This window comes from Ostrea edulis, chromosome 10 (assembly GCF_947568905.1).
Source record: "Ostrea edulis chromosome 10, xbOstEdul1.1, whole genome shotgun sequence".
In the NCBI taxonomy this organism is placed as follows: Eukaryota; Metazoa; Mollusca; class Bivalvia; order Ostreida; family Ostreidae; genus Ostrea; species Ostrea edulis.
The window spans coordinates 18,703,856-18,718,728 of record NC_079173.1 but is presented as its reverse complement, the minus strand read 5'-3'; the positions used below and the strand labels follow the sequence as shown (position 1 = coordinate 18,718,728).

The following is a 14,873-nucleotide window of genomic DNA, read 5'->3' as shown; positions in this document are numbered from 1 at the left end:
CTAGTAATAAGTCAGAAGTACAGTTGCTAGTCCTTCAACTCTACCTATCGAGATATCAACACCCTTTTACCTATTAACAAAATCATTTTCAATCTTATGTGGATTAGATATTTCCACATGAACTTGAAAAAGAAAACCCACAACATATGCATGTACATCTGCTTGGTACTTCGTTATTTTATTGAAAATAAATCTTTACGACACACTAACGACACACGAAATTATTTCAGCTTCTCCATCAACTTCCAATATCTACGTAACATATAGCAGTATCCAATTATCATCTATATATGATAATTAATATATCAACTGATTCAATACCCAAAACCTTGTTCTCCTTATGATCTGTTTTATTAAGGAAGGTTTCTGACAAATAATTGGAAGTTGAAATTACAGAAGTTTCAACAGTTTTGTTTATGGTCAACACTTCGAAATCTCTATGCTCGTTATAACGATCGAATTTACCAATACAATTTGCCGTTGTGTCAAATTATATCTAATGTTTTTTCATACTAATTATTAGGCCATTCTTTACCCACTAGTGTTGACTGCGGATCACTCCATTTTTTAAGGCTCATGGTAGATGTGACCGGTCATAAGGGGATGCTTAGTCGGCAGATAGGGAATGCTTACTCTTCTTAAACACCTGTTCCCATGTATGGTTTACCGAGGGGTCCATGTTTATCCAACTCTTAATTTTGTATTGCTTATAATAAATATACGATTCATCACTGTTCAACATTGTTCATTATCTGTACCTCCTCTGCATACAAATAATTCTTATGTATATAGATATACTTACAGTGTCTGTAGCTGCGTCAATGCATCAAAAAGTCAAATTGATAACGTTGCTATTTTATTTATCCCCAAGTATCTCCATCAAAAAGATTTCCTGATTAACCTTAACTGATCAACACTCCCATGATGAACTATATAATTTTCTAAACATATCCCATTTGCGACAGCATGGTATTTCCACTATATTTGCCTTTGAACAAGTAATTTAAATCCATCATGAACGGTTTGTCTATTTTCTAATAATTATATTTTCCATTAAATGTGTTAATAAGAAATTATCCAGTCAACTCGAAATAAAAGCATCACATAATTTTTAACTGTGTTTTATATATATATCTGAATATCTTTCTTTATTAATTTGGGACGTTAATGGTAAACGAACATATAAGGTTTATGGCAGCTAAGAAAAATTAAGGTCCGTCACCATCAACGTCCTATATGTATATAGAAATATCCCACTATCACTTGGGTATGGTATCTACGTTCCTCAACTGATTCGATAAACAAGTGCATTAGTGTTTGATTAATTTTGGTTTGTAATTTCGCATTGACTCAAAACAATTTACCAACTTAAAGTGTATATAGATGGACGGGTGGCAACACCTTATAAGCAAATTTGCCCTTTAACGTGAACCAATGTGTTCAAAAGTGACTGTCGCATTAAATTATCCTTATTCTCATTTTGCATGTAATGTAAATAAATATACTCTTATTTTGCGTATATATTGAACACACCCCAAACCCTGTTTGGAGCCTCTTTTTACTGTGCCTTAATTGGAACCTAACTTGATTGGACTTTAAACCACCAACTCGTGCGGAATTCAGTTTGGACACGACAGTCTAGCAGGATTGACATTTTCATACTTCTCTGCATATCAGTTTATATTGATCAACAAACCTTTTCCGATTCTATGCATGGCGTATACATGATACAGCATATGATCCAGCGTTTCTGAGGTAAGGTGTTTTATTTACTACTGAGCAGCTTGTGTATTGTTTTATGTTATTTTAACTGTCCTAAAACATCCAGTTACCGAGTTCCTTAGTGTTAACTTAATTCCATGCATGTGATTTTCATTGGTTTCAAAATGGTACTAATTGAAACAAGTGTTCAGTGTATGGTGCAGTATTATAGTCATAAAGTAGATTGTGTCCAATATCTATAAATGCATAGCAATGCAATATAAAACTTCAATGCATTTGTGGAGTCTTTCCAATAGACAAAAGTATAAATGTATAGTCTTAAACAGAAGACATATCCAGGATGTTATCTGCAAATAAAATAATTTTATGTGTGTATTTATGTGTAATGTAACGCCACTCAGTGCGTATAAGTAATATATTACATTATATGGATGTGTATTAAAACAGGTCCTCTCCCTGTGGTCTACTACAGTTACCCTCATATAACCAGTGTATGCAGGATGTGAAGAGTAATCGTATAGTACAAGGAAAACCAAACTCCAGGAGTGGGTACATCCATCAAACCCACAGATGTCTACGCTAATGAGCCAAGATCATAGACACTTGTGGAATTAGGATTATGTTCTTTATGAGATATTGTACATAATAAACTCTTTATATCTACATTGTGACTTTTGAATGTGTTAGCTTGATATGGTTACAGCCAGTTCGTCCATCTGTGATAGTGACCAGTAAATTCTTAGAACTATGGTTGTTAGATTGTCAACTTTACATTTAGATATATCAACCACGTTTTACCTATTAACAAAATCATTTTCATTCATACATCGATTCGATATATCAAAAAAAAAAAAAAAAAAAAAAAATAAAAAACACCACATATACCTCTACACCTGCTTCGTACTTAGATATTTTATTTAAAATAGATCTTATCGGCAAACTAATGACACAAGGAATGATTTGAACTTCTCCATTAACTTCCCATATCTACTTAACTAGTCCATAATCAACTGTAAATAGTGTATATATCTACTCAACTGATTCGGAACGCAAAACCCCGTTCTCTTTATGGTTCTTTTTTAAAGCAAGACGGGCTCCTTACAAAATTTCAACAGTCTTGTTTAATGTTGGCATTTTGCAAATTATATGGTTGTTATAATGATCTTGTTTGTAAATACAACCTGTCATTGCCTCAAACAATGTTTGACGTGTTTCGTATCAATTATTTTTTGTACACACTGATTCTGACTACCCATTATTCTGTTTTCCTTATCAAGATATAGGACTCAGGGAGGATGTGACCGGTCACAGGTATGATTACTCTTTCTAACCATCTCATCCCAACTCTGGTATATCCAGGGATCCTTATTTGTCGAACTCTCTATTTTGAATTCCTTATTGGAAAGGTGAAGATAACGGACAGTGATCGATCTCATAACTCATATAAGTGGCTCACACTCGCCATGAACCCTATATCCTAATCAGGTAAACAAAGTTATTCGTATTCAAAATAAGTGTGCCAAGAACGGCCTAACAATCGGCATGAAACACGTCCGACAGCATATGATCCAATGATATGTTGCATTGACGAACTAGATCGTTATAACGACCAGAGAAATTGGGAAATGCTCACTTCAATCGAGACTGTTGAAACCCCTATACCATCACCTTGTTTGCCAATACCTTGCCTTGCTTTAATAACTGACCACACGCAAAACAAGCTTTTGCTTCAGTTGAGAGATATGAACACCATATGCAGGTGATACTGCAATATTGTTACATAAATATGGGAAGTTGACGATGGAGAAGCTGAACTCATCCTGTTTGTCATACAGTTGAATTTTCAGTTTGTCGTTAAAGCTGACATGAATTAATAAATCTAGTGTAATTCTATAGATCCGCCATATTTCTCTGATAATCCGCCATATTAGTTTGATATTCTGTCGTTATATGTATCAGTTTCGCATGGTATACAATGTATAAGGGGACGGATTTCGCTACGCTTCACTTCACACCAGTGTCTTCGATTTACCTGTGTGAGTAGCTTCGACAGGTAACAAGTACATCTCCGATACTAAATTATAGACATTAAAAAGAAATGAAATCACGTTTTGGAACATCACACAGTGCTCAAAATTATAGTAAACATATCGTACAGTAGTAAATCATTCTAACAGCTTTAAATAAATATGGATGTGTATATAGAATGCCTTTTCTTTACGTGAATGTGCGTATATTTGCAGTCAATATATCAAAACTATACAAAAAGGCAGAGGAATATTTCATCTATTATCTATTGATAAAATAGAATAAGCAAAGTGTATATATTTATACAATTCACAATTACTTTAAGTAAAAGGCATATACATAAATACTACTGTACTTTAAACATGACATGTATGCTTGCCATGCAAACGCATCGAATGTGTACGACTGCTTACCTGAGTCTACTCGTAATACCTGTAAAGGACAGTAGATGTACGTGTACACCTGTCGAAATACTCTAAGTAGTTGTAAAACTCCCTTTATTTGCATAATCCATGAAACAAAACGATAAACTCCATTTGCATTCCAACAGTAAATACCATTCTCTATTGTACAGAATGCGATACACTTAGCCAGTGCTGATCAGTTATCTTCAATCAGGGGAAATATCAGAGTATATTTATCCTGTATTGTGCACGAATCCTTGTACCATATGATTTACTGGTCAGAATATTGTACATTTTTAAAAATCAGAAAATCATTTAGGTACATAAATTATTTATGCATCTAAGAGAGATACCTGTTAAATAGACGCCCGTGTTTGACAGGGTGGGTTTTTTTTTTGGGGGGGGGGGCAAATATACCTTGTGGATTATATATCATGCATATGGCCTGCACCTTTATTTTGCAAGAAATAATATAAATAATATATGTTATGCTCTTTGCTTATTCCATTCTATCTGTATGTTAATGGTAAATGATTTATCCGCATTTATTCTATAAAAAAACTGCAAATACTTGCATGCACTGGCAAGCATGCAAGAACAGCTTTTTTTTCTTTTCCTTTTTTGTATAACTTATCTAAACTTCCAGAATGTTGCATTGGTATACAAAAAATATTTTGTAATTTTGAGCAAAGTATAATGTTTTCAAATGTGATTTTATGTGTCTCTCATTCCCTATATATTACTATCGGCGACGTGCACTGGTCAAATCCACTTAGAAAAATCACTCAGGTGTGACAATCACATTTGGGGTATACAGTACCCGTAACGTTGTTCTTCACATTCCTATTGCATTCTATCGTGCGTGTATCCTGTCGTATCGTGTGTGTATCCTATTGTATCGTGCGTGTGTTCCATCCTATCGTGTATCAGATTTTCCGTTTTCTATCGTGTTTTGCATTTATCAGGTCTATCGTGTATCGTATTTTGCGTGTATCAGGTTTTCTGTTTATCGTGAAAATCGTTTATCGTGTAGCTTCGGAAACTATCGGGATCATATATTAAATCTAATGAAAAAGTAAGATACTTTCCGAAAGCTTTATTCGTTTTGTTAAAGAAGCTATTTTTAGGAATCGAGGAAAGACAACTTATATTTGAAGGAGAACATAAAGCTGTCGATCTTAAGGCAGAAAAAGAGCTATATGTCTGTCCAGAGAGGGCGAAAATTTATCGTAATTTCAGTCTAAGTAGTCTGGAAAGTAGGCAGTGATTTGTCAAGCAAACGGGGACAATAAAACTGAAAGCTCCTTCATCTTGAGTTCATGAACATTTCCTTGTCTAGAAACAATTATTTGTAATTAACACTAACAGAGAAATAGGAAGTTCCGATCTGAAAGGAAAAAATCAGTAAATTAAATTGTTTATTACATATAGTTTAATAATGGTTCTTTTTCTTCCGATTTTGTTCACCTGTATTCAACTTATATATCAACTACTGAACTTGTGTGTGTTCTTATCTATCTGATTTTGTGTATCACCCGTGTTTTGACAGTAAACATTCTCAGGGACATTGTATTTCACACATTTAGAGGATTAAGTTTTAAAAGGAGTTCAAGGGTATACTACATCTCCCAAAATTCTACTCAATTGGCCACGATTCAGCTGTCATCGTTTTTTTTATTATTATTTGTACATGTACACATATACCAATAGCCGTACGTGTAGATACTGGAAATTTATGCTGGTTTTGATGGTTATTTGAATTTTTTACATGCTAAACAAAAACATTTTAAAGCGTCTCTAAATTGCAACTTTAAATCAAGCCGGGTTTCGTATATGTTTTTAATAGTTTTTTTTATTTTTTGTTAACAAAATATCAATTCATATAGATATTGTTCCAATTACTTATGACTATCAATTATCACTCATAGTGTGGAAATATCTAATGAATGAGCGGTGAACTCAGAGCTTGATGCAAAATGACCCCCCTTCTCGTTACACACAAAATATTACTTAGTTTTATTTGATATCCAAAATAATAGACATTAGAATAAGAGAGCTATTGAAGCATGATATCACTACATTATATTACATTTTGTTAATTCCATGTTTAATTGCTAAACGCTCGGCATCAAGTGTGAATGCCACAGGTCATCGGAGATGACCTTAAAAACAGACGTCCCGTGTCACGGTAGGTGTGGCATGCTAAAAAAAAACCGCACTGCTCAATGGCCGTAAAATTTTGCCGAGGATAAGCCTACATTTAAAAGTTCTTCACTGGTCATGGTGACGTGTCCATATGAGTGAAATATTCTCGAGCTAGACGTTAAGCAGGATAAAAATCAATCACTCCCTATATGATTCATATATTAAACATTCAAGGTGACAATATATGTTTTAGAATCATTGGCTGCGAAAATTCATATAAATATCAAATAATGAATTCAATACCGTATATAGTTTAGCTTCCGGATTTTAGTTGTAATGACGTTAAAAAAAACCATAAATAGAATTTTAAAATAATAAGAAATAAACGTACACCGGTGGATAAATAAATTATATGCTTTAGGTATATATTGAGTATTGAAATCCTTCAATATTATTATCAACAAAATGTTATTATTTTGTACGTATCAAACTTTCGTTCTGTCTAAATTGTTTCTAAATTTACAAGATTTCTATCAGGTTTTCCGTTTATCGTGAAGATTGTTTATCGTGTTTTTCGTTTATCAGGTCTGTCGTGAAGATCGTTTATCAGGTTTTGCGTTTATCAGGTTTGCTGTGTATCCTATAGTATCGTGCGTGTATCCTATCGTATCGTGCGTGTATCCTATCTTACCGTACGTGTATCGTGTTCTATCGTTTAGCATGTCAAGAATAACGTTGCGGGTACTGTATACAGGTAGAGTAAATTAGGCTACCTGAGAGAAATGTGGCAGATAAGATGAGAAAGGTGGACGTATTTATTAATTCATGCAGCTTTAATATCTACTTTCAATAAGATATCTAAGAATGGGGCAGACGTGGGCGACTCTGTGGTGCCTTTTATTTCTAGCTCACATGGATATATCGAATCGCTCTATGGATGAAAATTATTATTGTTAATAGAAAAAACGTTGTCGTAAAACAGTGTATCTTAAGGTCCAAGCGCATTTAAAACAACTCAAGAGGATCTGAGAATATTAACACATTTTTTTTAGAATGGATAAAATTATGCCTTTTCTTTTGTTTAGCTGATCAAATCATTGAAAAACTTCAAAACCTTATATTAAAAACGCTAATTTAATCAAAAAATTGATAAAAAAAGCCAACTTATTCTAAGGACTAGAGAAACCCGGAGTCAACACAAAACACCCCAAAATATAAGTAACGTAGATTACAGGAAATGCAACATAAATTACCAGATTATCATTTAGCAATTAAATACTGCCACCGTCTCCTTTTAAGTCAGCATTTCTAACATTATATGATCGTTGCAACGATCCAGTTTGCCAACTCCTCCTAGGCATCTGATTCCACCTCTGATGTGTCCAGAGGGTCCATGTTGCCCAACTATCTATTTTGTATTACTTATAATAGTTTTGAGATTGATTACTGTTCGTTATCTTCACCTTCCAACCTATCATTAGGTCAAATGCTATCTGACTTGTTTCATATCGATTGTTAAAACGTTCTTGGTACACTGATTTTGACTACGGATAACTACATTTACTTGATGAAGATATAGGGCTCACCACGGGTGTGACCGGTCGACAGGGGATGTTTACTCCTCGTAGATACCTGATCCCACCCCTGGTACATCCCGGCGTCCGCATTTGCCCAACCCTATATTTGTATTGCTTACAGGAATTATGAGATCGGCCTGACGTGTTTCATGCCGATTGCTAGGCCGTTCTTGGCACACTGATATTGACTACGAAAAACTCCATTTACCTGATCAAGGTATGGGGCTCAAGGTGGATGTGACCGGCCGACATGGGATGATTTCTCCTCCCAGACACCAGATCCCATCTCTAGTATAGCAAGGGGTCTATCTTTACCCAACAATTTTTTTGCTAATAGGAGGTATGAGATTGATCAATGTTCGTTATCTTCACCTTTCATCACTGTTCGTTATCTTCAATTTTCATTAATGACGTGTAGTAAAACTTTATGATCAATTCGTTCATCCGACACCATTGTGAATGTTCTAATTATCGTTGATTTACTGATTGTATATCGTTTAACGATATCAAGAATTTTTCACTGGTGAAAGTTTTGATAATAACTGATATTTTTGCAGTTGGTACTGAACATGTATGTTGGTGCTGAGAATTACTGACATTTACTGTGGTTTTTACTGTGAATTGTGATATTTAATGATAAGTGCTGTGAGGAAAGTACTTTCGGAATACATTCTCTACACACTGGTGGTGACTGATTGATCAACGCTTCAATTATGAAATACATAATTGTCTAAAATGATTCAATACTTGAGAGCACGGTATTTGCACTAAATTTGGCTTCAAACAAGTAGTTTAAATCAATAACGAACAATTTGTCCATTTTCTAATAATAATAATTTCCATTAAGCGTGTTGATCAGAAATTATCCAGGCAACTCGAAATAAAAACATCAATTTCTCCTCTATCTGTGTTTTATGTCTAATACTGTTTCTTTATTGTTTTGGGACGTTAATGGTAAACGCACATATAAGGTTTATGGTAGCTAGGGAAAACTAAGGTCCGCCACCATCTCCCTATATGGATATAGAACTATTCCACTATCATTAAAGATGATATCTATGTCGATTAACTGATTCGATAAACAAGCGTATGTTCTGGGTATGATCGATTTGCTTTGTAATTTTTGCATTGACTCAAAACAAATCCTCAACCTATATTTTATATAGATATACGGGTGGTAACATCTTATATGCAAATTTGTATTATAATGAGAACAAATGTTGAAAAGTGACTAGTAATAAGTCAGAACTACTGTTGTTAGGCCTTCCTCTCTACATTGAGATATATCGAAGACGCTTTACCTATTAACGAAATAATTTTCATTCCATATTTTCACATAAACTTGAAATAAGAAAAACACCACATATACATCTACATCTGCTTTGTACTAAGATATTTTATTGAAAATAAATCTTTACGACACACTAACGAAACACGGAATTATTTCAGCTTCTACATCAACTTCCAATATCTACATAACATATAGCAGTATCCCTTTATAACCTGTATATGATGTTTAATATATCAACTGATTCGATACCAAAAACCTTGTTCTCCTTATGATCTGTTTTATTAAGACAGGTTTCTTACACACAATTGCAAGTTGAAATTACAGGAGTTTCAACAGTCTCGTTTAAGGAGACCATTTTGCAAATTCTATGCTCGTTATAACGATCTAAGTTACCAATACAATATGCCATTGAGTCAAATTAAGTATAATGTGTTTCATACTAATTGTTAGGCCATTCGTTACACACTGGTGTTGACTGCGGATCACTCCGCTTATAGGGCTCATGGTAGATGTGACCGGTCGACAGGGGGTCCTTACTTTTCTTAAACACTTGTTTCCATGTCTGGTTTACCCAAGGGTCCATGTTTGTCCAACTCTTAATTTCGTATTGCTTATAATAGATATAAGATTCACCACTGTTCAACATTGTTCAGTATCTTCACCTCCTCTGCATACAAATAATTATTATGTATATAGATATACTTACAGTGTCTCTAACTTCGTCAATGCATCAAAAATTCCATTTGGTAACGTTGCTATTTTATTTCCCAACAAGTATCTGAATCAAAAAGATTTCCTGATTAACTTTAATTGATCAACGTTCAAATGAAGAAATAAATCATTTTCTAGACTGATCCAATCTGCGACAGTATATTTTGCACCAAATTTGGTTTTAAACAAGTAATTTGAATCCATCACGAACGGTTAGTCAATTATCTAATAATTATATTTTGTTTTAAACGTGTTGATCAGCAATTATCCAGTCAACTCGAAATAAAAACATCTATCTGTGTTTTATATTTGAATCTCTTTTTTTATTGATTTGGGACGTTAATGGTAAACGAACACATAAGTTTTATGGCAGCTAAGAAAAAAATAAGGTCCGTCACTATCAACGTCCTATATGTATGTAAAAAAAAAAATCACTATTATACGTGTATGATATCTGCGTCACCCAAATGATTCGATAAACAAGCGCATCTGTGTATGATTGATTTTGGTTTGTAATTTCTCATTGACTCAAAAGAAATGTCCAACTTATAGTTTATATAGATGCACGGGTGGCAACATCTTATATGCAATTTACTTTATAATGTGAACCAATGTTGAAAAATGAATGTTAAATTAAATACCCCATATTTTCATTTTGTGTGTAATGTAAATAATATTCTCTTATTCTGTGTATATAACACACCTCAAATTCTGTTTGGAGCCTTTTTTTATTGTGCCCTAATTGGAACCTCACTTCACTGGACTTTAAACCGCCAGTCCGTGCTGAATTCAATTTGGACACGGCAGTCTAGCAGAAAGGACACTTTTATACTTCTCTGCATAACAGTTTATATTAATCAGCAAACTTTTTCCATTTCTATACATGACATATATGTAAAGCTGCATATAATCCAGCTTCTCTGAGGTAAGGTGTTTTATTTACTACTCACCAAGTTATATATTGTTTTATGTTATTTTAAAAGTCATAAAACATCTAGTTGCGGGGTTCCTTTGTGTTAACTTAATTTCATACATGTGATTTCCATTGTATCAAAATGGCACTACTGTATATCAGGTTTTTTCCGCATCATGTTTTTCCCGCGAGTTCAGAACTTCAAACAGTATATCAAATTTACGCAAATGAAATATTCACTATTTCAAAGTCATAGCGAAAAAATAATTCACGATTATTTAAACTTATAAAGGAGTTGAGGGGAGAAGCCAGCATTTTTACCTATAACTCGTAATTGCTGATGTAAAATTCAGTCAATGAAACGATTTACAAGATTTCTTAGTTACTGTCGCAATGATAATCAAATCTGGATATGGATGATATTCCTATTTCTCTGAATCCGTCTCTGACCATTTCGGAGTTTGTTCGCACGTAATCATATGCATAGAGATTTGTCAGCCATTTTGATCCGAGTGGCTTGATCCGGGTTAGAGATAAATCGAACTGCACCTCGTCAATTTCTAAAGACGTGTTCAGCTGATCACCCTCCTGTGCTGCAAACCAGTTTTCAAAAAGAATTGTACACTTTCGTTTACACTCAAATGTATTTGCCGGTATAGTGACATAAATCATTGTTCGTTAACTATAATGATACTCATACAAAATATTTATCGATAGCTATTTTCAGTTTAAAACGATAAACCATGCACCGCTACATGTGTGAGTAGCTCAGGTATAATTATACATTGATTGAAGCAAAGAACGTACTCCCATTTCAATAGATTGTCATATTTTGAATAAACATCGAAGCTTAAATACCTGTTACTTGGCGATTATCAGATATAGGGGGGAACAGAAGACAGAACTTTCACCGCATTATTACCTTATGCTATATAACTCTGTTACAAAAACAAAACTTTGAATCAAATTTACGAGGATTTATTCTCCGCGATTAGGAAATCGTCGAGAACAAAGTGGAAAATAGATACACGCGGAAAAATCCCTGATATACGGTAATTGAATCAAGTGTTCACTGTATGGTGCGGCATTGTAGTCATCAAGTAGACTTTGTCCCGCATGTGTAAATGCATAGCAATGCAATGTAAAACTTCTATGTGCTTGTGGAGTAAAAGGTATACAGAGCCTTTCCAATTGACAAAAGTATAAATGTATAGTCTTAACAGAAGGTATATCCAGGATATTATCTGGAAATAAGCTAATGTTGTGTGTGTATTTATGTGTAATGTAACGCCACTCTGTGCGTATAAGTAATATACATGTATTACATTTTATGTACAGCTAAAAAGTGATGTTCATTTCTTAAATAGATACTGCTAATTTTTAGTTTTAATTTGTGTGGATATAATATCTACCTTGCTATGCTGCTTCCTTGCAATGACACAGTAACTGGGATTGTACTAGAGAATCACGCACCCCGTGTACATGTCGTATATTGTATTGTACGACTTCCGCACAATCATTGCACGAACGAAAGTTGCTAATCGGATATTAAACGTACTGTAGTGTAAGTTTGTTGTGCGAACAATTAATTTTACAAATAGTGTAGTGTCGTGTGGCATTCAAAGGGCTTTTCACAGCTCTCGAACGACTTTAGGAGATCGCACAAGGGCTATTATAAAAGTATTCGATAATCTAACAATTTTCATACGACCATCATACAAATTTCCCCGAACCTCTTTACAATAAGTCGTGTAAAAATAACACTGAAATATAAACAATATGCAATAACTTCTTGAGATGCCCTAAATCGTATAGAAAACAGAATACTAAATAATCACAAGACCACCGTTGCCAATGTAAACCGAGCTTTACAGAACAGTTCTTCTCATTATACAACAGGGGGCGATAACCATCCAGCATGCGTTGAATTATCGATATCACACACGTTTTAATTATGTGTTTGTAAATGCTGAAGATTGTGCAACTACTAGTAATTGAGATGGATTAGCGGAACTATTTGCCCCAATGATAGGAACAATGCAAATACATTGTGACATCGGAATAGAAAAACTGCAGATGAAGAGCATAGCCATGGTTTTAATGGCTGAAGACCGTCCATGGAGTTAATGTGGGTCAGTACGTTTCTACTTGCTACGATAATCATAGATTTGTTTCTTAAAGTTGACGAAAACGACGATGAAGTTTTCATTACTTTTTTGCACGGAAGACAGAAACATTACCAGGAGCGCGAATCTTGTTTAAATTGTCAAGTAATCCTGATGAGCTACGAGTTTAACAAATTAAAGCAAATAACAAAGTCTCTGAACCCATTAATCATGACAGAATTGGAAATAAATTTTAAAAAGGAAAAGCAATGTTTGATGGTTATAACGTACTCTGTATCGCTTGAAATTTTGTCATGTTGTTGGATAAGGAATTCAGGTAATAAATGACATTATTAGAGGTAGTAAAAGTGTTTTAAAGACAATAAGAGAATTTATCTTCAATTACTCATCTAAATATTCATTACTTTTAGTATTTAATTGCTAAATGATAATCTGGTAAACTACGCTGCGTTTCTTGTAATCTACTTTCCTTATGTTTTAGAGTGACTTTAGTATGACATCCGCATTTGGGGAGTCTTTAGAATAAGTTTTTTTAAATATCAATTTCTGATTAGATTAGCGTTTGTAATAGAACCTATTTGAAGGTTTGCAATGATTTGTAAGATAACCAAAAGAAAAAGCGATATATCCCAGTGAACTCGAAATAAAGACACCACAGAGTCGTCCACTCCTGCGCCATACTTAGATATTTTATTAAAAGTGGATATTAACGGCAAACCAACAACTCGATTTTACGACAAACGGGATGATTTCAGCTTCTCCATCGTCAACTTCCCATATTGATGTAGCAATATTTCATTAAAACCTGCGTATGGTCATTTTATATCTCGACTGATTCAATACACAAGAGCTTGTTCTGTGTATGGTTAGTTTTTGAATTGAATCAGGCTACTGATAATGCCTCGTTTAAAGTCAACGTCTATGGTCGTTATAACTATCTAGTTTGCAAATACAATCTATATTTGTGTAAAATGATGTCTGACATGTTTCATATTGATTGTTAGGCCGTTCTTGGTACACTGACTTTGATTACGGATAACATCGTTTACCTGATCAAGATATAGGGCTTACGGCGGAGGTGACCGGTCAATAGGGGATGCTTACTACTTCAAGGCTCCGAGTCCCACATCCGGTATATCCAGGGGTCTGTGTTTCCCAACTCTCTATTTTGTATTGTGTGTATGAGTTGTAAGATTGATCACTTTTCGTTATCTTCACCTTTCATGAATATGCAATGCTCGATATATCAGCTCTTTTATGATGGATGTTCATTCACTATTCTTTCATTATGCTAGATATAACGATTAGGGTGTAAAAAAGTGAAGATACAAACAGTGACCAATTTCAATCTAAACAATGAAATTATGTGATATATATACATGTATATATATATATATATATATATATATATATATATATATATATATTTATATATATACATACATGTAAAACTTTGATCCTTATTATGGCCCCAGACTACTCCTGCGGGCCAATTTTTATTGAATCTGGACTATGTCAGGAAGCTTTCATGTGAATGTAAACTGTTCTAGGCCAGTGATTTTTCAGATTTTTTAAATGATTATCCCCATATATGTATGTAAAAGTTTGATCCTCCTATTGTCGCCTCATCTTACACTCGGGGGCCATGATTTTGATGAATTTAAATCTGCACTATGTCAGGAAGGTTTCTCGTAAATTTCAACTTTACTGGACCAGTAGTTTTTTAAGAAGATTTTTAAAGATTTCCCCAATGTAAAACGTTTATTTCCTAATGTGGTCCATCCTATCCTCGAGGGCCATGATTTTAACAAACTTCAATCTGCACTATGTCAGAAAGTTTTTATGTCAATTTCCATTTTTTTTGGCCCAGTAGTTTTTGAGAAGATTTCAAACAATTTTCCCTATATATTTCTATGTAAAGGTTTGATCCCCCCTTGTGGCACCGTCCTCGCTCCA

General features: G+C 34.1%; 1 protein-coding gene and 1 long non-coding RNA gene across 3 annotated transcripts in view; one reads left to right on the top strand and one right to left on the bottom strand.

Moving 5' to 3' along the window:
• The window catches only part of LOC125682897 (leucine-rich repeat-containing protein 15-like), a 334,249-nt gene that overhangs the window by 51,711 nt on the left and 267,665 nt on the right, over nt 1-14,873 (bottom strand). For both annotated transcript variants that reach the window (XM_056152160.1, XM_056152161.1), the window contains exon 5: nt 9,874-9,945. In XM_056152160.1, the coding sequence (XP_056008135.1) occupies nt 9,874-9,945 (72 nt within the window). The remainder of the gene's footprint in view (nt 1-9,873; nt 9,946-14,873) is intronic.
• Nucleotides 1,210-2,387, top strand: LOC125682874 (uncharacterized). Its single transcript, XR_008799421.1, has 2 exons — nt 1,210-1,755; nt 2,170-2,387. It is a non-coding gene; the product is annotated as an uncharacterized LOC125682874 (long non-coding RNA).